Source organism: Sardina pilchardus, chromosome 1 (assembly GCF_963854185.1).
Source record: "Sardina pilchardus chromosome 1, fSarPil1.1, whole genome shotgun sequence".
Taxonomy (NCBI): Eukaryota; Metazoa; Chordata; class Actinopteri; order Clupeiformes; family Clupeidae; genus Sardina; species Sardina pilchardus.
The window spans coordinates 19,109,645-19,133,515 of record NC_084994.1 but is presented as its reverse complement, the minus strand read 5'-3'; the positions used below and the strand labels follow the sequence as shown (position 1 = coordinate 19,133,515).

At 39.9% G+C, this 23,871-nt stretch overlaps 2 protein-coding genes across 2 annotated transcripts in view; both read right to left on the bottom strand.

Annotated features, from left to right (window-relative positions):
* Positions 1 to 22,777, bottom strand: part of LOC134077037 (adhesion G protein-coupled receptor E4-like) — a 36,672-nt gene extending 13,895 nt beyond the window's left edge. The window contains exons 1-15 of the mRNA XM_062532400.1: positions 22,709 to 22,777; positions 22,114 to 22,485; positions 21,719 to 21,850; positions 20,221 to 20,361; positions 19,860 to 19,876; positions 19,055 to 19,135; positions 18,684 to 18,864; positions 18,311 to 18,424; positions 16,075 to 16,256; positions 13,738 to 13,911; positions 12,553 to 12,759; positions 11,659 to 11,891; positions 8,151 to 8,217; positions 7,944 to 8,035; positions 7,557 to 7,719 (exon numbers count right to left, since the gene is read on the bottom strand). Of these exons, the coding sequence (XP_062388384.1) occupies positions 7,557 to 7,719; positions 7,944 to 8,035; positions 8,151 to 8,217; positions 11,659 to 11,891; positions 12,553 to 12,759; positions 13,738 to 13,911; positions 16,075 to 16,256; positions 18,311 to 18,424; positions 18,684 to 18,864; positions 19,055 to 19,090 (1,449 nt within the window). The 5' untranslated portion in view covers positions 19,091 to 19,135; positions 19,860 to 19,876; positions 20,221 to 20,361; ... (1 more) ...; positions 22,114 to 22,485; positions 22,709 to 22,777. The remainder of the gene's footprint in view (positions 1 to 7,556; positions 7,720 to 7,943; positions 8,036 to 8,150; positions 8,218 to 11,658; positions 11,892 to 12,552; positions 12,760 to 13,737; positions 13,912 to 16,074; positions 16,257 to 18,310; positions 18,425 to 18,683; positions 18,865 to 19,054; positions 19,136 to 19,859; positions 19,877 to 20,220; positions 20,362 to 21,718; positions 21,851 to 22,113; positions 22,486 to 22,708) is intronic.
* A 421-nt stretch (positions 22,778 to 23,198) lies between these two features.
* Positions 23,199 to 23,871, bottom strand: part of LOC134077029 (structural maintenance of chromosomes protein 6-like) — a 22,136-nt gene continuing 21,463 nt past the window's right edge. The window contains exons 24-25 of the mRNA XM_062532388.1: positions 23,360 to 23,498; positions 23,199 to 23,275 (exon numbers count right to left, since the gene is read on the bottom strand). Of these exons, the coding sequence (XP_062388372.1) occupies positions 23,199 to 23,275; positions 23,360 to 23,498 (216 nt within the window). The remainder of the gene's footprint in view (positions 23,276 to 23,359; positions 23,499 to 23,871) is intronic.

The following is a 23,871-nucleotide window of genomic DNA, read 5'->3' as shown; positions in this document are numbered from 1 at the left end:
CCACACACAAAAAAAGTATATATTCTATTCTAAGAGGCCGTACCACACACAAAAAAGTATATATTCTATTCTAAGAGGCGGAACCGTATTGCAGATCCGTACCACACACAATAAGCGGACCCGTACCACACATAAGAGGCGGAACCGTATTGCAGATCCGTACCACACACAATAAGCGAACCCGTACAGGTCTGCTTCTTGTGTGTGGTACGGATCTGCCATACGGGTCCGCTTATTGTGTGTGGTATAGGCCTACGGATTTTCAATATGGGTCCGCTTATTGTGTGTGGTATGGGTCCGCTTATTGTGGGTGGTACCGGGTGGTACGGATCTGCAATACGGGTCCGCTTATAGGGTGACCACCTGTCCCGCTTTACGTTGTACTGTACAGCAATTTTACCCTTTGTCCCGCCTCACACAAATTGAGCATCTGTCCCGCTTTTTCATTCGACCCTGCCTAATTGAAAATAAATACACGGATACGTCCATAAGCATAGTGTTCATTTATGTCCAATAGTTCAGAGGAGAGCAATAAAAGCGGTAGTCGATAGGCTTAGTCGTACGTCAATCAAACTGCTGACTGGTGCACGAACGCCTCCCTAACATTGTCAAAGATCTCAAATTGGAGAGCGCGCTCGGTTAGGTTCAATTTAATGTCGCTTATAGAGCGCCAATACATTACACATGTCTCAAGGCGCTTTACAGAGTTAAAGCAGACATGGCCAGTGTGGCCACGGAAAAAAGAAGATGCACTTTTAATAGCGAATGGACTGCTACTGTACATACTCTTACTACAGATGGCGAAGCAGAGAAAATATTTTGAATGTGCTTTTTTTGTGTGGGGCATGGTGGAGACTATCATGTGAAGCGACGTGGTGCAAGTAGAAAACTAGAAAAGCACACAAACAAACCCCGATGAAAACATAACCTCCTTGGCGGATAATAAAAAGCACGTCATCAACAAACATGCAAATCAGTGCAATCGTTCTGAATAAACCAAATGACCCACAGGAGGACAAACTAAGTTTGGGCTCTACCGACTGCTTAACAAGTTAATAGGCCATTTTTTCTGGATCCTGAAATAGCTACGAAATGTCTGTCTGCTGCTCTTATCAAAAAATATTCTAGTTTATCTTATTTGCACTGAAATAGTTTAACTTTCTATAGGCAAGCCCTAAACATTTTGCACTGTATAGGCTAGGCCTTATATTTTTTTGTGTCTTGTATTTTAAGGTGAATTTCATTCACTGAGAGTTATTCTTTTAGCGGCATAATGCCTGGTCCTTTTTACAGTTGACTATTTTGATAGTCTCAGTAAAGACAAGATGTTACGAAATTAGTGTTTTTGTCTTTTAGATAGGCCCTAGTGTCTTAATCTTTTGGTCGGTGGGTTTAAAACATTTTCTTGGTAAATTAAATAGACAATTATACAGTATCTATATGTATACGTTTAAAGTTATGTCTGTCCTATATTGTCCCACTTTACCATGCTACTTGTCCCACATTTTGTCTGACTGGGGGTGGTCACCCTATCCGCTTATTGTGTGTGGTACGGGTCTGCTTCTTGTGTGTGGTACGGATCTGCAATAGGGCTCGGGCACACGCCTTGCATTCTAGGAATATAGCCACCATGTTGGTAGCGTACCGAACGTAATATCCATTCATTCAGATGCAGAAGACAAGAAGCAGAAATATTAGCGATTCTTTTCCTCTTGCGATCATGGGTTGCGCTGTTACACCCCACTACACAGTACCAAGAAGGCAAAAACTAAGTAACAGGAACACACTAATAGGTGGGAGTAAATCCATAGTAATCCATAGTAAACTAAGGAGTGAGGCTGCCAATATGGCTGTGCCCGTGAAGTTCTCACGTCATGATCCCGAGCCTATTTCATGGGTTTCATCAGGTCCCTTTCCACAGGTGTATAAAATCAAGCACCTTAATTATCAATGCAGACTGCATGGTGATTGATACACCTGTGCAAAGGGACCTGATGAAACCCATGAATACGGGTCTGCCTCTTGTGTGTGGTACGGGTCTGCTTCTTGTGTGTGGTACGGATCTGCAATACGGGTCCGTTTATTGTGTGTGTGTGGCACGGGTCCTCTTATTCTGTGTTGTACGGATCTGCAATACGGGTCCGCCTCTTGTGTGTGGTACGGGTCCGCTTCTTGTGTGTGGTACGGATCTGCAATACGGGTCCGTTTATTGTGTGTGGCACGGGATCTGCTTATTCTGTGTTATACGGATCTGCAATACGGGTCCGCTTATTGTGTGTGGGCCACATCTGGCCCACAGTCAGATACCGTAGGTCCTCTACATGCGGATCTAAAGGCTTTTATGCGAATCCGGCCCAAAGTAAATTGCTGTCTGGGATGGCCCCTAAAACAGTGTTCGAATTACCTCGTCTTTCCTTGGGCAAATTTGTCAAACAAATTTGGATGCAATGAGTCTTGAATTGGATACCATACCGGAGTTTGCTAGGATCTCAAAACCGGATTATCAACGTGCCTTGCCATAGAGAAACACATGAATCATGATGATGATGAACATAGGCTATTGCAGAGGATCCAAACTGCCCAATGCATTACCAGGTACAGTAAGTGTGTGTGTGTGTGTGTGTGTGTGTGTATGTGAGAGAGAGAGAGAGAGAGAGAGAGAGAGAGAGAGAGAGAAATAATTAGGCCTGGGCATTGACAACCCCATGATATCTTACATAATTTAGACTGTCACAATACATGACATTTAAGTGTTAAAAACATCACATCAACCAACCAAAGTTGAAACCCCTCTTGCTACTCTGCTAATCACAGATGTGGACGTATTTTATCGTTCCTTCATGATAATAGGGCTCGGGATCATGACGTAAAAAACTTCGCGGGCGCAGCCATATTGGCAGCTTCACTCCTAAGTTTACAATGGATTACTATGGATTTACTCCCGCCTGTATTAGTGTGTTCCTGTTACTTAGTTTTTGCCTTCTTGGTCGTGTGTTGCTGTGTAGTGGGGTGTAACAGCACCACCCATGATCGCAAGAGGAAAAGAATCGCTAATACCACATTTCTGCTTCTTGTCTTCTGCATCTGAATGAATGGATATTACGCTCGGTGCGCTACCAATATGGCGGCTATTCCTAGAACGCAAGGCTTGTTCCCGAGCCCTATTAGCCTAACACTAACTGAGCCTACTCAACTTAGCAAGTAAAAAGATGATCTAGTTACAGTCCAAAATTACTTTATGGCTTAAAATGCACATTGAAAAGTATTCATATCATATATTCATACTTTAAGGCTTAAAAATGCACATTGATAAGTATCATTCTGTGTTGTTTCATTTTACTATGTTCACGTCCATGTTTAATGTTTGTTCTTCTTACAACCTCGCGGTTCAATGTAACAGAATAGGAAAAGGCCCCCAAAAAAGGAATGCATTAATAGGAATGAATAGAAATATATAAAAAAAAGATTGAAATTGAATCAAATCGTGACTTTAAAATGGAAAATTAAATCGAAATTCACGAAGAGAGGAGACCCTCTTATCTGTGCGATTGCAAAGGACGAGGATGGTCTGGACAGCTTCTCTATCTCCAGGGCCGCTGCAGCTGATGTATTTGGGGCAGCCGTGGTGTACTGGTTAGCGCATCGGGCTTGTAACCGGAGAGTTGCCGGTTCGATCCCCGACCAGTCCACCACGGCTGAAGTGCCCTTGAGCAAGGCACCTAACCCCTCACTGCTCCCCGAGCCCCGCTGGTTGGGCAGGCAGCTCACTGCTCTGGGTTGTGTGATTCACCTCACTGTGTGTTCACTGTGTGCTGTGTGTTCACTAATTGGGTTAAATTGGGTTAAATGCAGAGAACTGAATTTCCCTCACGGGATCAAAAAAGTATATATTCTATTCTATTCTATTTTTGTATGTTTCATCAATTCTATTCCATGCATTCAGTGAAACACATTATTCTTATCAGTGCTACTTACATGTAAATTGAAGGACATTCATTTTCTTATTGACCAGACACCCAGCCATTTTCAAGATACGTAATCCAATGAAATCTCCTTTAGGGGAGCAGGTTTGGACAGCCATATCAGCTACACTCACCTAATGTGGCAAGTGAAGTCGCCCAGTGTGTAGACTGCACAGTGAGAATGCAGGAAAGTGGTTGGTGTTTATGTTTCTGTTTATGTCCCAGATGGAAGGCACCACTGTGACTGTGAAATGGAAATTAGGGTCACGTTCGTGGACAGAGGAAAGGTCAGATCAGACTGACAAAGTGGAGAGAGGAAAGGTCAGATCCTCCTCACCAAAACTGCTTTTACATGAAATATATTGTAGATTTGCATGCCTTTGCGAATATGTGTGTGTGGGTGTAGAAACATCAAAACACCAAAATTGTTTGTATATTTAATAGATTTGCATGCCTTTGTGAATGCACGTGGGTGTAGAAGTATCAAAGTAGGCCTGCCAAAATAGTTTATATATATATATATATATATATATATATATATATTAGTATTTAGTATATCTTGTTTTACCCTTTTTTGCCTTTATTGTGATAGGAAAGTGTAGCGGTAGACAGGAAACAGGTGGGAGAGAGAGATGAGGACATGGCCGCAGGCCGGATTCGAACCTGTATGTGTTTGTATACAGTATGGTACGAGCGCTGTAGCCTGCTGCGCCACAGCACCCCCAATAGTATTTATATTTAATATTTCAATATTTGCATGCCTTTGTGAATGTGTGAGTGTGTGTGTGTGGGGGGGGGGTGTAGAAGTATCTTTGGCACAATGTGGTTTTCTTTGTCCTTATATTCAATGTTTATATTTCTGGACAGCATCATTTCTGAGGAGGCTAAAGAAAGTCCATCTAGATCCTGGAGAACATACAGTACCCACCGCTTCTTCCGACGCACCATCATTTATTGTAAACATAGACCATGGAACCACTGATATAAAAGTAACTTCCCCAACACTGCTGCTAAGTGCTAATAGAAGACAACTTGCTAGCTTAATGTGAGGAAACATCCTGGCATAGAACTCAGTATTCAGAATTGGCATAGAATTCAGAAGCATTTATTGTAAACATGGACCATGGAACCACTGATATATTTTGCATGCCCAATCGCTAACAGATACATGGTTGGAACAAAGCAGGGCTAATTTCAGAACATGGTATACAACATATACAACCCAGCTCAAAAACTCATTGATAACAACATTTACAAACACATATGGAAACCTTTGGCAACACTGAGAATCACTTGATTATCAGTATTATTGATTAGGCTTAGAGAGCACAATGAGATGGGATCCCTTGTGATTGTTTGCCTTCCTGGTTCAGATTTAGGTGCTTCACTTTCATCTTACTTGATGCTGTTGGATAACTGCATTGCTGGGACAAAGTATGCTAGTTCAACATAACATGGTGCATGGTTTTGCCAACACAATCTGTTTAAAAAAAAAAAAAAAAAAACACAGCACACAATTAACACAACCCCACTCCTAATTAGCAGAATCCCTTAACTCTTTTGCAAAATAGAACACTTCAGAGAAATCACAATATCATAGCCACATCCTGACTTCCATCATATGATCTGATTGTGTTTGCAGTTAAAAGGGGCTTGCCCTGGTCAGGATGACAAAGACACATGAAAGTAAAGGCAAATGGGACAAGTGTTAAAAAAAAAAAAAAAAAATGTCAGTCCTGATTGCATTAAGCATTAGTTCAACAATAAAGATACAAAGCAACAACAAAACCTAGTTTGACATGGCAGATATTCATAAAAAATTAGTATTCAAAACACTTCAGAGAAATCACAATATCATAACCACATCCATGATATGATCTGATTGTGTTTGTATCAGTGTTTTGTAGGATTAGAGAATAATCCAGAGCACTGAGTCATATACTGACTAAATAGGGCACATCAGACCAGACCTGTACATTGAGGTTATTTTTCTCAGCTGCTTATTCACATAATATTTGCATATCATACAATTTTACAGTAAAAATGGCACTATAACTATGACAAAACTAATGTAAAAAAATATATAAAAAAACCCCACAAATGAAATAAAATAAAATAACCTCATAGTGTCCAATGGCTGCCAGAAGCTAATATTTGCTAGTTCACCATGTCCAAGACTAAGTAATTATCCTCTTGTTCAGGGGTTTGTTTGTCTATCCAAACAGAGGAGCTTGAACATGTGATCAAAATTTGTAAGGGTGCTATTTAGAGTTTTTCGTACATTAAAATAATGTTTCCAAAATCATTTCAGCGGTTCATCAACTCGTAACAGGGTGAACAGCACTTCTGCTTTTACCCTCTATTGGCTATAACCGCACTGTGTCACTTTACGAGGTGGGGTAGTGTATCTGTAGTTTGATGAAATCAGAAACTACAAATTTGACTTGCTTCGATGTCGCAATGCATCATACTTTCATAAAATAAAACAACATATTCTACCTTGTCTGTTATTTGCTGGATAAACAAATAGTGTGAGTGCTTTAGTGTTGCTTTAATTAGTTTCCTCTGTCACACTGGTGCACCTAACGGTGCTATTTATTTATTTTTTCTCTGTCACTCTGGTGCACCTAATGTCGTAAGAGTGACAGCCTAGACTTTCCTCACCTCTGCAAACTAAACGCTTGTTCTCCTTTGACTAGTGCATTCTAAGAACTAATATACCAGCCTATAAAATACAAATCAAAACATGTATGGAATGTACTGTACATGGCAAGTTCCATTGTAGGGGATGTTACTGTCATTCTTTTGAAAAAATAAATCATTAAAAATACATGAAGAGAATGAAAGTAATTTGATGATATGAAAGAAGGAATGATCTAGTAGCTGTGAACTGTAATGGAAGTGTACTAACTCACATCAACGAAGAGAATTGGCTGGAAATATCTAATTACATTTTTGAAGTTTTTGTAAGGGACGTCACTGTGCGATTATCATTCTTTCTCTTTCTACTGCAACAACTCCACAACTGCAGTCGCACCTGTACAGACAGAACAGGAAGGTACAGTACTGTAAGTGTGTGTGTGTGTGTGTGTGTGTGTGTATGTACACAAGACACATAAGGAGCTGTGTGTGTGTGTGTGTGTGTGTGTGTGCGCGCGCGTGTATGAGAGTGTGAATGGGATCATTAGGTCTAGACATTGCCAACCCCAAGATATGTTTTATCATTTACACTGAATTTTACAATCCCATCACAATACATGCATTACTTTCAGGATAAAGAAATTGATTTCCTCAAATCAGTCTATCACTACAATCAGTAATTGGTATTCACCTTTAAATTAACAAACGTATAAATTAAATGTCCATGTCTCCATGGGCCCTAATATAAATGGTGGGCAAGGTGCAAAGTCTTTCAACAATCAAAGTTCACTTGCATGGACTGTAGTGGTTATGAGGCATGAAGGTATTCATTTACCAATGTTTATATTCAAGGTCTTCTCCACAGTGTTAAATTAGCTACTTGGTTTTGCCTGGTTATCAAATTAGCTTTGGTTAGACTTTGCACATTATGCAAATTAGTTACCAATGTGTTACCTCCTCATTGAGAACACAGTGTAGCAGGAAGATGAAGGTTCCCTGTTGGCTGTTGAGTACGTGGAATAGAACACCCAGTGCAGGGCTGCTTCCAGCAAAGAATCCCAGTATCCAAGGCAACCCAATGATAACAGACTGGACCAGCGTTTTAAACACCAACATCCTACAGAGAAGAACAGACACTTGTTTGATGTTGCTGTTCTCTCACCGAGCGTGCAAGATTATTTTGCAACATTATCTTTGCCAGTAGACTAATGCTAATGTGAAAAATCTGAAAACAAATGAACAATATATGTTTCACACAGTGATATCTGATGTTGTGTCCCAGTTTTGCCATTCCCACATCTGCTTGCCATACCCTTGCCAACACCTGGTGAGCTGCATTACCTGATTCGTTTTTTGTTTGTGGGGCTCTGCCGTATCTGAGACAGGGTAGTGCGTAGGAGGATGACGATGACGAAGAAGAGGACAGCGTTTGTCTAGTTTGGGTAACAAGTGACACAGACATGCACAATTCATTCCTTAGATTTGAATCTCTGTCACACATTAAAGGAGCACATTGGATTCAATGTTTGTTTCAACTTCCAAACTCACTCCAAGGATGCAGCACACAGGACCAAGAAAACTCCAGATGAATCCTCTTTCGTAATTCAACCAGCAGCTATAAAGGTAGAATGTGACTTATAGTGACATACAATATGATCCAAAACCCTACAGTACATGAACCTTACCACATTTTACGATCATTAAATTTACGGAGTGTCTATTTGCACCCCGGGTGCAAATAGCCTAGGCCCCATAGCATAGCTGAGCACCCTGTGACGTAACAACAAAAGAAATGGACCATCTTGGCAGGAGATGTCCTATCTAAGTCCTAAATCTAACAATTTAGGATTATTAAAACAATATTTTAGATGGGAAAGTGGTGCTAAATTTCCCCAAAGTTTGCTCAGTGAACGGGTAAAACCGTCCGTTTGTAAGCGAAATCAAAAAATGCGATCTTTTGGTTTCTTTACCGTTACCTAGCAATCACAATTTATATGCAATATCTCCTGCATTTTCTCCATGGGCTGTAGTGTAGTGGGAACGTGATCGGACTTCAGCTCAGGGACTCAAGGATCGAGTCTCTGCTCAGGTGATGACTTTTTTTTCATGGTACGAATGACTCTCTCTTTTCTTAGATGACGTTACCTCGTGGCAAATAAGAGTTTGTGCTTTTTGAACCTGTCAAAGATAAACTAGTTTTATTTCAGTTTTGTACAGTTGAGTAGAAGTTTAAGTCAACAGTGGCTGCGCTGCCTGGAAGACAACTCAGAAAATAACTCTTTGAACTAGCTTGCCTTTGATCAAGCTACCACATGACCACTCATCAGCCTAATATTTGTATAATCACTTCCATATATTGTAAGTTACCCAGACATGGCGAAACAGCTAAAAACTGTAGCTTCGAGCTGGTAAATAGCCTACAGGCCTATAACAGTGTACGATGTCAGACATCGGGTGTAAATAGCATTGTTGATTAGACACACCCGGGTGTAAACAGTAATGTTGATTATTTGCACCCGGGTGTAAATAGTATCAGAGTGTCTATTTGCACCCCTGGTGCAAATAGCCTTGGCCACATAGCTGAGCTATTTACACCCTGTGACGTAACAACAAAAGAAATGGACCTAACATTTTTTACTATGGACACCTGGGTGTAAATAGTATTATTGACTATGGACACCTGGGTGTAAATAGTATAATTGACTATGGACACCTGGGTGTAAATAGCAACAATGGCTATTTGCCCTATGCATGAATAACAATGTAACAGTGATCGCTATTTACAAATACTGGGTGCAAATAGCATCTGCCATTATAGACACCCCGGGTGTAAATAGTAATGTTCAGAATTTGCACCCTGGGTGCAAATAGCATCTGCCTTAAATTTAACACAACATTACAAGGGTTAAAATACTACTTAAAAAAAATTGGTTGCTGATAGATACCTTGCTTATACAATTCTAAAAAAACTTTAGTACTATAAATAAATTTTAGGAGTCTACTTCTCATTTAATAAAGGTATTGTAGCTAGACTATAAAAGGGCTTTATGACCGAAAAATCCCAATTCCACAGAATATGTTTAACCTTAAAGGATACATAGAATGGAAACCATTTTTGTCTTGCAATGCTATTCTGATTTCATTTATTTTTCACAATGTGTCCCAAGACTCCCAACATTCTTTGACATGTGGTAGTAAAGAATAACAAAAAAAGATAACAACAACATTAAAAAGTCATGTTATTTAACCCTTAGATGCATAAGTGGGGTCAAAAATGACCCCAGAGGTTGTTTTCTTGCAGTATCTTCTTAATTTTTTTTTTTTTTTCATTTTACCTTCCATGTATTCCTCAAATAGGTTGTCTTTGACATGAGGCCATTTGGATTTGTGTCTAATTATTATATTTTTTAAGTAATTTCATGTTTTGTATCAATACCACCGATCCGCATACGTGGGGTCAAAAATGACCCCAAGCATTTTCTATGGAATTTCAAAAGTTAACCCTAGGATCTTTTGATTTTTATCAAGTGTGGCAGTAAGGTATACATTTACTGTTGATTATCACATCTCATGTCAGCAGTCTCACCATCCTGAAGGCTATTTTTACACAACAACATAAATCTAAGTATCATCATATAATGTGGCGGCCAAGCGTTCATAGCGACGTCGCTTTTTGATCCTTCGATGTCCACTCTTCCTATCATTGTGAAGCAGAATTCACCAAGCGATATTTACAGAGGAATTTGTTGATATAGCCTTCTTGGCCTGATTTGTATGACTTTTTATGCCTAAAAATAGGGCGAAAATTCATTTTTTAAGCCAATTGGCAATATTTTCTGATTTACTGGATAACAAAAGAAGATATTCATTATCACCTCTGTAAATGTTTTTTTATTTGATATATTAACACTACAAAAAAACAATTTTCAACCCGGCTTTTTCCAATGGTCAGATTCTTCGCATCAAAACATATATGCAAATTAGCGCATATTTAATTAGACATGACCTAATTAGCATACTTAAACATAAATACAGAAAACTTGCAATACGTTTTTTTCTCCTATTTATGTGAGTATTCAACTGGTAAAGTTTCATGAAGATATCTCTAAGTTAAACATTTTACCCTATTCACCTATGTTGAGATCATTTTAGGATGTTTACCTTTTTCGCCTTTCTAAAAGCTGTTTTGTAATAAAATGTTAATAAAAAGTGATACATCATATGTCCAACATGAAATAATATTTTTTTTGACAAATATATAATAAAAATCATCATCTTTAACCAAAATGGAAGACATTATTTGAGTTTAAAGCAAAAAACGCATGCATTCTAATTGGGGTCATTTTTGACCCCACTCATGGAAGAGTGTAGGTATTGGTAGCCTATGCATCTAAGGGTTAACATGTTATTCCCCCCCCCCCCCCCCCAAAAAAAAAAACTGTGTGCATTATTTTAATCAAAGACCAAACAAAACCCACCAGGGAGCTAGCTCATCCCTTCCTTTTTGATGTTAAATGTGACAAAAAGAATATGATGGAAATTGTGTATGATCACTCACTGCACCTTTAACTCCACCTTAGAACAAATGCACAGAAACATATAGTGTGGGCTTTTTTTAAAAAAAAAGGAAAGTCTTTTAGCTAATACCTAATTAGGTTATTAATAAAACTCCATTGTTCATTCTATCTCCATCTTTACAAAAATGTTACTACTGTAACTTGTTACCTCAAAAGGTGCAATTACCATTTTATACCCACTCTCATACTGTCAGTCCCATAATCATGAGGCACTTTGGGGTTGGTATAGAGTGTGTTATGACCACGGCCTATTTTGAGCTGTAACTATGTCTGGAAAGCTGAGTATCATACTTCAAAAATCTGATGGTATTGTGATTATCCTTAACTATCACCCATCACTCATTTTTGTAACTGCAAGTCTTTTAGCAGTAACTACTTGTTATTATATCTAGAAAACCAAGTAAAATACTTTGAGACTGATGAAATTAGAAGTTGCAGCTTCTTGAATGTGACAAAAAAAGGGTTATATTTGCACTCACTTGTCACTCCCATAGCCATCAGGCATAATTCCAGCTGAAACAGCAACAACAACCAAGGGACCCCCATAACCAATCAGGCACTGGAATCCCCAGTGAGGTTCCAATCCTCGTGGGGATCTGACGTCTTTGAGCCTGAGGACAGCGTGGAAAAGCCAGGCAGTCTCCAGGAGCATCCACACAAAACAGCTCAGGAACAAGTAGTGAAGAACTCCTGAGAGCACCGTACACACAATCTGCATACAGAACAGACAATACGTAAATATTACGTTGCAGATTCAGCAGATGGTTTTGCATATAGCACATGCGTAAAGTTGTGTGTAATTGCCATAGCTATTCATAATAATCCTGTGTTCTCTGTTGGTGTCTTCCAATGGCAAAATATAGAAGCTAAATAGCACTTGTCCCAGAATGGCACCTTGAGGTACTCCGCATGTGATAGTACTGTTAGCTGAGGAGAGATCTGCCAGCCAGACAGATACAGTATATACTAAACCAAACCAGCACTGGGCCAGGAGACCTAAATCAATACTGTATCCTGTTAATCAAAATGCTATGGTCTACTTTGGTTTCAAATGTCCATCTTTAGATCACTGCTGCAGTGCTCCATGGTGGTAGCACAACCCAGAATGGAACTTCAAATTTAAAATGAAGGTGGTTAGCCATTTAGACAAAGTAACAACACTGACATTAATTACTTGATGGATATAATTGTTATATAATACAATTAAATATTTTTTTTTGTGTGTGTGTGTCTGTGCTGCATATGATTTTGGTATGTGCATATTATCAGGTCAGGATATGATTGCCATCCAATGAGCTGGAAGGAAACTGGTCAATTTTGATATACAGTATGTTGAAATGTTATTCAAAATCATGAAATGTAGTTTTCATCACCTTGTGAGGACGTATGAGATGGATGAACTCCTGGACGAGCAGGAAGAGGAGCTGGGCATGAAGCAGGCTGATGCAGAGGTTCAGACGAGTCGTGTTGTTCACTTGGGGTTTCCATCGACAGAGGGCAAAGATCATCATAGCCAGGGTCAAGAACCCCAAGCCAATAGAGACGGCGATCCTATTCAGCAACTCCATCATCTGGGTTGTCTAAGAGATAAGGTGATGTGTTGTAAAACATTACACAGTTGCATTGTGTAATCTCCCTGTGTACTGTATAGGAATAAAAAAAAATGTTTAATAAAAGATTTTTAATAAAATGAACTGGGAAAAATCTTTTGAATTGCAATAAGTTGTACCATAGACAATTAATAACCGCAAAATGCAGTAAAATCACAAGTCTGTGCAGAGCCAAAACACCCTGGGAGTTATCTATAAACGTTGTGAATGAAGGCTTGATGGAAACAGCTTGAACTAGCATTGATTTCCACAAGGTTGTAGCCATCCATTAATTCAAGTTCGCTGCATCTTGTCCTCCTTTATTCAAGTGAGGTTAGCTTAGCTTCATCTCTGCTCGTGTATGAAGCAGAAAAGCAGACCAAAACAGTAGGTTGACATAAACTGAATATTAAAAAAATAAATAGTAGCCTGGGCCAGTCTAAGCTATATCAATGGAAGCATAATGAAAGCATGCATTTAAACAAAAATGATCATAGTTCAAAATTAATTGACAGTTTGATTGTCTTCACTCTTGAACAAGAGAAGTAAAGGAATAAATAGCATAACCTCAAAACAATTTTGCCATAGGCGTTCAAAGATTATAGCCTGCATTATTATTTTAAAAAGGTTCACTCCATAGGTTAATGTCTGTGTAGGCTAGTTGATTCTACCGGTAAATTAAAATAGGCTGGCCTACTGTTGCTAAAAGGTCTGATTGTTCTGTCAAAGTGTTTTTGTAGTTGACTATCTGAAACACAATGGTTTCAATTAGTCGTTCTATGTTTAATCTGGATTTGACACCGTTAATTTGACATTCATGAACAATCATCAACACCTGATCCATTTGTAATCATTCGAGTTGAGACACAGGTTCACATTAATAAAGTCTTCAGTACGCAACCTTTGTGTTAACCTACCTGTGATTCCAAGTACTCTAATCTGTGATTCCATGAACTCTAATCTGAATACCTTATTCATTATCTCTGGAGGTCGCTCCACCTGCATGATCAGACAGAAGGTGGAGAAGTGCACACAGCTGCAGACGGTGTGGGTGGCGTTTGTCTGGGTGACATCACAGCCGTCTACCACCCAGGCGCTGCCATTCCAGTACACACAGGAGACCACACCCTGGGGGTCCAGACTCTACTCACCCCCCGAAACGAAGAAGAAACAAACGACCAAATCAGGTCAGATAAAGCAATAATATATCCAAACGGGGAAGAAAATGTTTGTTATCACAGTAACATGAATAGAGCTCAACAGAAGCCAGTAAGACCGAGCTCTGTGTGTTTGAGACTGCCTCAAAAAGATTACACTAATGTTGATGTGTATACAGTTAACACACAAGCACCAATCACGCCAGTAAGCACACAATTTAATACTTGCTGGATTTGGACTACGACTGGACTATGATTAACACAAACAGCCAGCAGATTTCACTGTTGCTATGGTTTTCCCATCACAGGAAGTCTGTTGTTCCTAATGATTCCCAAAACTACAGAGGCCAGGAGGTCTCATTGAGACAAGCTCCAAAAATGGCAACAAAAACAGCCTGGTCCATCCTGAACCATGAAGCATAACAAACCGGTCCAACCGTTCAACGAGATGCGTGTTCAGGAGAGTTTCAGTTGCACGGGAAGGTGGGGTCAACAGAAGTGTCGTACCCAACATCAAGTATCTTTTAACTCTTTGTTGTATATCGAGAAAATGTGATGAACCCAGGATTTAGTCAAATGAACACATGATATAATAATAATAATAACAACTTGGATTTATATAGTGCCTTTCATAGTACCCAAGGTCGTTTAACAAATGGGGGGGAGGAGGTCAAAGGACTTTGTGAAAATAAATGTTTTGAGGTGCTTTTTGAACATGGGCAGGGACGGGGCAGAGCAAACATGGAGTGGTAGGGTATTCCAGAGTGTGAGAGCAATGACAGAAAAAGCCCTGTCCCCAAAAGTCCGCAACCTGGTGCGGGGAATGGCCTGCAGGTCCTTGACAGAGGACCGCAGGGAGCGTGACTGAGTGTAGGGGTGGAGGAGATCAGTGAGGTATTGTGGTGAGAGTCCATGGAGAGATTTGTAGGTGAGCAGGAGGATCTTGTAGGCAATGCGTGACTTGACTGGCAACCAATGAAGCTGTTAGAGAACGGGAGTGATATGCTGCCAGGGCTTTGTGTGGGTTAAAAACCTGGCAGCTGAGTTCTGAACATACTGGAGTCTACTAAGGGCCTGGTGGGTAGTCAAGACAGAACACCATTGCAGTAGTCCAGGCGGGAGGTTATGAAGGCATGGATGAGTGTCTTGGTTACTGAAGGTGTGAGTGAGGGCCGGAGTCGTGGATGCTTCTGAGGTGGTAGAAGGCAGACGTTGTTAATGTGAGACCAGAAGGAGAGAGTGGAGTCCAGGATAACACCCAGGTTGCGCACCTCAGAAGATGGGGAAATGGAGCAGCCATCCACGACCAGGGCCAGGTCTCCAATTTTCCTGAGCAGTGGAGCAGGGGCCACCACCATGAGCTCTGTCTTGTTACTGTTGAGTTTGAGTAGGTTTGTGGTCATCCATGATTTGAGTTCCTGCAGGCAGTTCACAAGTTATGTTGGTGGGAGATGGGAGGAGGGGTTGGTGCTGATATAAAGCTGAGTGTCATCAGCGTAGCAGTGGAAGTTAAGTCCATGTTAACGGATAATATGACCCAGGGGTAGCATTTAAATGGTGAACAACAGAGGACCAAGCACAGAGCCCTGGGGCACGCCATGGTTGACGGGTGCTGGAACAGAGTTGGAGCCATTTAGTGTGATGAATTGTTTCCGGCCTGTGAGGTAGGACCGGAACCAGGACAGTGCTGTGCCACCGAGGCCGATGAGTTCAGAGAGGCGACGGAGGAGGATGGTGTGGGAAACTGTATCAAAAGTTGCAGAAAGGTCAAGGAGGATGAGAATGGTGATGAGGCCATTGTCGGCAGCAAGCAGGAGGTCATTCATGATTTTAATGGGGGCGGTCTCAGTGCTATGATGGGTTCTGAAGCCAGATTGAAGAGGTTCAAAGAGCTCATGGTGGGACATGTGATGTTGAAGCTGGGCAGCGACTGCTCTTTCCAGGATTTTACTAATGAAGGGGAGGTTGGAGATTGGACGATAGTTGTTGGGGTCGTCGGGGTCTGAGCATGATATAGCAGAACTAGCACACCACTAACAAAAATGCAAAATTGACTAAATGTTCACAATTTACTAAAATGAGTGTGCAGTTTAAAAAAGTCAAGGTGCAATTTACTAATAATGTGAAGATGACGCTGACTGAGACTGACCTGGATGTGTTTAATTGTGATGTTGGCTGGACTGGGAAAGTCTTTGTTATGGGTTTTTGGAAGGGAGGCACTCAGAACTGCAGACATCATGGTCTTCTTTGTATCATTGACAGTGTAGAAGAGGTCTGTTGTTAGAACTGATCCCAATTTCTTGAAGTTTGTGAAGGCCACAGCGGCTGATCCTAACAGAGAAACACAGCCGATTGAATATGAACAGAACTTTTGCAATGTATGTATTTACAATAATGTATACTACAAAATGAAAAAACATATGGAAAGACCACATCTGTCACATCTGTACATGAAATGCAGTGCAAATGAGGTATCAAAAGGAGAATTCTGCCAGTTTTTCAGCACACCAATTAGGTGTTGCAACTAACGTCAATGAGGTTTGCTTCCGGTGGAGCCTGGTGTAATTGGACCTGCCGCTATAAAGTACCGAAGCCATGATGAAGTGTTGTCAAGGCAGCAATTTCCAAACAAGAGCGAAACAAATCAATCTAACCATAGTAGTCACCATAGCGGTGGCTTTCTTAATCTATTTGAATAATTTGACAATGTTACCAAGATATATTATATGAAATGTCATTATATTATTCAAGATCAAATATGTGACTAAAGAGTTAAAAGAGACCTGCGTGTCACTTCACTGCATGGGGTTAAATCCCTAAATTCATGGACGTGTCTTGGCTTTATTTTTGAGGCAAAAAAATCACTCTTAGCATACCGCAGTCTTTGATAAGATGTCAAATATCTGGAATTCTGTTTCTTTCTATTGCACCTGCCAGGGAATCCGTGTTATGTGGCTAAGCTGCTAACTAGCAGGTAAAACACATTTAAATTGCTGTAGCCTACATTTCAGAACATTTATTAACTAGAAATTATGCCACATGTCTACATTTAATGCTATTTCAGCCACACTAATTAGTGTCTACACGGGGTGTTGGACCAGGGAATCAGCATGTTAAGATAAAGGACTTATGTGTGTGTTCAAATTCTACCTCCGCCAAGGAGTTTATGTTTTCATCGGGGTTTGTTTGTTTGTCAAAAAGTAATGGATGGATTTCGATAACATTTTCAGGGAAGGTCAGAAATGATCCAAGGAACTAACGATTACATTTTGGGAGTGATATGTATCACCGTCGGGATTTCGGAGCTGTTTATGTTTTTCCCTTAGTGGTGTAATGGCATGGTATGGCCACATGGTGGCGCTCTGAATAGTTTAGGTTCAAATATGACAACCTAGGAAGAACAATACAGGTGGAGGACTGCGCTCCGCTCTCTGAGTTCTTTTTATAGTTTATTATTGGGCAAACAAGATATAACAGATGTCATTACAACACAGTTAACGCTCCACCGGAAATACTTAGCATAAAAGAAAAGCCTTTCGTGCACATAGTCTATAGGTGTTGCCACCAGTGTCATGAATGAGGTATCGAATGCTATTGCTGGCTATGCTTTATACATGGTAGGCTAATGTACACCTCTGGTCAAAAGTCTGGTCTAATTTAGAAATTTCCAGTCCATTATAGACAGAATACTAGCTGTAATCAGTTGCATTGTTTTTTTTGTTTTTTTTTTTAATCAGAACAGCAGTGTTTTTTAGATTACATTATGTGCTTACATAATTGCAAAAATGTTCTGTAATGTTTTCTCAGTAAGCCTCCTAATTAAAATGATATCAGAAGAGTAAACAGAATGTGCTTTTGTAACATGGAATGAATGGTTGCTGATAATGGGCAATATATATATATATATTCTATTAAAAATCAGCGATTTCTTTCTACAATTAGTTCATAATTATGTAACCATATCATTTCTTTTATCAAAAAATTATTATGATGACTGAATCCTTTGGTCACTATAAAGGGATCTTCACAGTCATTAACAGACAGATAATTTACACAAGTTTCCTTTTCCAGAGAGGCCTAGCCCATATTAGAGTCCTCAACTTGACATACTGTAGCTGTTCCCGCATTGCCAGAGAAATGTAATATGCCTAGGCAGAAGGAAAGCCCATTTCAACCAGGAGATGACACCAAACTCACACACTCCATATAGGACTGGTTACCGTTTCAAGCTTCACGGTTATCTGAGCAACACGGCGCAAACATTCTTTTGATATCATGTCAAAGTGTTTATTTATTCACTCTCTGATGTTATTTATATCTATTTATGTTCTTAAGTAAACTACATAATATTAAATATGGTTTGAGGTGAAAATCCGGTAGCATACCATTATTGTTCCTTGCAATACCAACGAGGTCAATATCCAAAGAGTTATTTTTATTTTCAACAATAGCACTCATATTGCTTCTATAGTCCTTTCCGATGGTGAAAATTTGTACTTCTGAAAGATAAAAAAAAAGAGCATGTATGGTTGTTATCACAGCAAGTTTGCCGGTAGTTTTTAGGTAATGATAAAATATAGAGCAGTTAGATGTAGCAATAATTAGGAAAGATTAAACATAAAGAGAAAGAACGAGAACTGGATTAGAATAGAAATAACGAGGAAGTGAGAGAGAGAGAGAGAGAGAGAGAGAGAGAGAGAGAGAGAGAGAGAGAGAGAGAGAGAGAGAGAGAGAGAGGAGAGAAAGACTGCTGCACACCCATGGTTTTTTTGGTCAGTGTTTTGCTGGCGTTTGTGGTTGTCGGCTCCACTAGGGCCCCCACCAGCTTTTCAGTGGACTGCAGCATGGCATCACCCAAGTCCACCAGCTTCTCTTCACTGGTATTCTGTACCACCTTAGTAAGGGCATCTTCTAAACTCCCCAGTAAGGACGACACTACCTGCAGGTACATGACAGCAAGCAACACCCAGGCAGATGTTTAGGTATAGGCTACAGGTTGGCATAGTTTTGTAAATATATACTAAGCATGTCAACCAATAAATAGTCCTAACCAAGAAAACTGTTTGGTTCAGTATAGCACCCTGTATCTTGTAAAGCCTCAAATATGTGATGCAGTAACGAATACTCACATATGGCTCTAAAACAACATCATCTGTCAAATTCATGATGGTACTGTTCAGATTGTTAAATTGAGCCTTGGGCGACGTCCTCTATAGGAAAAAAATATCAAAGACATGAAGATTGATTATTATTATTGTTGTTCATTTTTAAACCTTTATTAATAATAACTGCATCTTGTTTCATATAATTAAAAAAAAAAAAAACAATTCAGCCAACAGCCTGAATAATTTCACAGCAACACTTTTCTATTGACTTGCTGTCACGGTTTGCTAGGAGTGAGGGTTGAACCCTAATGCAGGACAAGGCGAGACAAGTCGAGGCGAGGTGAGTTTAGAATGAAAAGAATCTTAGGGGTGTGATTCTCGACACTGACATCTTGAATGAGTGTCGTGACTTCAAAGCACAAGCGAAGAACAAACCGCTTGAACAACACGATACCACTGATAGACAGACTGAGGAGAGACAGAGGGTTTAAATACACAGGATAACTGTGTATTTAATAATACAAGGATAACAGGGCACAGGTGGACAAGGAACAAGGTTAAACAACAGACAGGTGAACACAGGGCTTGAGACTATAATTAACCTAACAGACTAATGAGGATAATAATAAAAAAAACCAACAGGAAGTCACATGAGGAGCAAACACGATGAAATATACACTAAACAGGGAAAACAGAACACAACAGGATCCTTACATTATCCTCAGAGGTAATAACTTATCTTCTAGTAGTGTAGTTTTGAATCTGAAGCCAGTAAATCTGACCAATATGTTTCTAGTGTGTCAGCCATGTTATGAGAGAAAAGACATACCTCATTGCTGTGAAGATCTGAACATGAGATGGAAACATTCAGATGGTCATGAAGACAGTTGAGATCCAAGAGTGAAAATTAAATGAAAATGAAATATGAGATTCTATTATACAGATCAATAAATCAGTAAATCCAGTCTAAGTGTACCTATGAATGTTATCAACAGCGATTACATTTTCGAAAATCCTTACAAACAACTGCAATGCTTTGATCAGAAATATGGGCAATTTGTTGAGTGACTAGATAGTTTACTTTTAAAAATGAACCATACTCTTAAGGCCAGAATGTGTTTGTGTGCGTTTTTCACTTAACCAACAACATAACAACAAAATGTGTATCTAATGAAACACTGCAATGTTACCTTTGCAAACCAATGAGCCTGCAGTGATACTGGGTATGGTACCGTTTTGGCATTCACAGGAGAATCCGTCTTCAGTGTTGACACATCTGGATGAGTCAGGACAAACCTGAGTTGATGTGTTACACGCTTTAATCTGTGAAACTGTGATCAGAAACACACACACACACACACACACACACACACACACACACACACACACACAGAGAGAGACACACACAGAAAGACACTTTTCAGTGACAGTTTAGTTTAGGGAACACATTAGAGATTTTTTTCAATTGCTTAAGCACCATTTTGAAACCAGTGGGGTATACTACGAATCTCGATTAGTGAGTTAACGAGGTATGTTGCGCTCAAAGCCAGGGTATGCTGTCATACGAAAGTGGATTTGTTTTAGCGTCGCTGTATCACCATGGTATCTTATGCTCGCAACCAAACCTGGTCGGGAGCAGGTTATGTGCTTAGTTATAGCTCAAATCGTGAAAAATCACCGCCCTCTGACCAATTCTAACCAATCCATTATCTTGAAAAACGAAGTTATCGCACGTGTGCTAATCTGTCAAACTTCGAACAGGTTCAGCCCCGCCTCTGCAAACATTTTGAATCTCGAAGGCGCTTTTAACTATGTTGCGCGTGCAAATATGTCACTACTATGGACGTGCATACCATGCAATATATGATGACCATCGATTTTTTGATGTTATGGGTTAGACACTAAAAAAGACCACCCTAGATTTCGCTGCCGCTCATAAATGCGGAAGTAATCGATGGTTAACCGAGGCTGTCTTGTGCGTCTCCACGTTTCCCGATTGGTCAAAGTCACCACAACCACGAGAACGCGCACAGATCTGAGCTGAAAGCCTAGTTTGATAAATTCATCCGTGAGTGAGTTTCGTAGTACCACTCAACTCTGATTGCGACTTTCGTTTTTAGCGATCCAGGTTATCCTAAGAAAGCTTGGTTATGTTCAGCGAGATTCGTAGTATACCCCACTGGGCCCGTTGTTTTGGAAACACTACACAAAATCAAGTTCAGCAGAAATCAAGTTTTGAAACATGTAAGTTGTTACAAACAAGTTGCGACAAACAGTTAAACACATCTTTGTACATCAGCATACACAACATAACAACATAACATTGTTGAATCTGTCTTCTAATCTGATTTTAACCTGGGTTTTACTTTTACCTATTCTTAATCTTATTTCTGTTTTATAAGATTGTATTTCTTCTTCTCATAGGTATATGGCAAACCTGCTGAATGTTCACACAACAATAATATGCTGGACATTTATCACATGAATATTTTTGCACTATACGACTGCAAGACACCATTTTGTTTGACCTTTTTGCAGCTGCTGTGTAGTTAGTTAGTCAGTCAGTCAGTCCCCCCCCCCCCCTCTCTCTCTCTCTCACCCTCACTAACCTTCACACTGAGAGGAGTCTCTCTTTCTTTCTCATGCTCTCTCTTTCTGTCTCTCTCTCTCTTACTATCTCTCTCTTACCGTCACACTGATAGGAGTCTCCAATGGGTAGGAGGCCGTCAGGTATCTCATATCCAGGTTTGCACTCACAGCGTCCGTCATCAACACACAGGGCATTAGGACCACAGGAGGACGGTCCACACGTCTGATGTCCTGCTCAGAATAAAGACACTGATACATGAATAAGCGAAAGAATGAATGAAGCATTATGGAAAACTAAAAAGCGTCAGGTTTCTCTTGGCAGGTTTCAGGTTGGCTCTCTCTGTGTCATTTTTTACAGTACAAAACAAACTTTCAGAGAGCTTAATAATATTCACTGTGTCTAATTACTGACTAAAATACACTTTACATTAACCAAAGAAAGACAATAGCACACTTAAACTAAATTTAAAAATTTAAAAAACACAAATACTCACGAGTGACAAAACTAGATGATGTGTAATGTAAATGATACAAGAAGAATCCTCCAGGACAAAGGCGTCTGTTCAGTCGTGTCTTAGTTGAGCACCCTTCTGAGGACTGGTAACAGACTGTTATATCACTGTATTGGATCCCCCAATAATATGTACTGTCTTCCCCACATGATACGATGGGATGTGATGTGCCTCCACCAATAACAGTGCTGGTACAGTTGTCATACAGAACATCTCCTCCAATACCGACAAAGCGATACCATCTGGATCTTAAGTATCCGTCTTTCTTTGGCCATCCAGGAAAGGTTGTTGATTTGAAGCCAATGTTACGCCACGGATCAGTTAGATTGGTATATGATGGGCATGTTCCTTCACCTGGATGGGCAACATTATCATATTGACCTAGTACCAAATATAGATACTCTACACACACAGACACCACTACTTAACTATAACTGAATATGTTACTTGTGAAGCTTTTTTTCTCCTCTTTTGCTGCTGCCACATAAATTTCCCCACATCACATAACACTTCACACAAATTAGGAAAGATTAATATGAAGTAATATAATATAGAATGACTCTGTAGTCAAACTTACATCCAAATGAGTCCCCAGTTGGGACATGGCCAGATGGTACTGAGTATCCAGGGAGGCACGAACAATGATCACGACCATAACGACTGTAACAGTAAGCATTAGTTCCACAGGAGGATATCCCACATGTCTTGTGAGCTGGAACACAGTTGCAGAGGGAAGTGAGATGCTAGAGATGGTTATTTCACAATAGATTATGAAAAAGACATGGAAGGAATGGGCATGTATTTTTGAAGGAAAGACAGGAATTGATTTAACACATGATCAGGAAAATGTTTGCAGGATGCTCTAAACATTTGCCCAGAACATTTGTCTGTCTGCTTTTCTATATTGTTTTTCGATAACCTGCTGAGCATTGTTGTTGGACCTTTCTGTTGCATCACCATACCTTCAGTAATACATGTCATGGACACTCCTGGGTATTTTATTTTGTGCATCAGGAAAACATTGTCACAAAAAAAAACAAATCTTGACACACACTTTCAGTGCAGAGTCAGAGATCATCATCCGTGGTCTTACCGGTCAAGAAGGTTTTGTCTGTGGGGAAGAGTTTGTAAAGATAGAATCCTCCTGGGCAGAGTAGCACATCCACAGTATGTCCTGAATGTGTGCAACCCCCAGAATACACGCACAAATCAAGAGTGTATACTTGACCTTCCAGAATGCTAGAATAGTCAGGTTTACGACAAAGCCTGAGGGTTCTGCTATCACCATAACAGTAAGAGGACAGGACATCTCCACCTATGCCAGTGAAGCGATACAAGCCTTCTGTGAGGTTAATGTCCGTCTTTGGCTGGAATTGGTAAAAGTTGTAGTTCCGCCATGGCTCAGTGAGATTTGTGTAGTTTGAGCAAATCTCTAGATGAAGAGAGAAAAATACCAAACTTAAGACATTTAAAATTGTGGTGTATTAATACATAAGTACTAGCAAATGGAAGGAATTAATTTAAAGATGTACATCCTGTTATTTAAGGGAAGTTGAATCAAACATATTATCTTCACATTTCATCTTCAACTGAATATGTATGAATGGTTCAAATACCTATATTGTGTTTAGTTACATAAGATTGTCCTAAAGCAAGTTATGTATAGTCTAAATTCATAAAACAAAATAGCAACGTTTTCCCCGGCATGTTGGTTCCACACGTTACATTTACTGTCTCGGT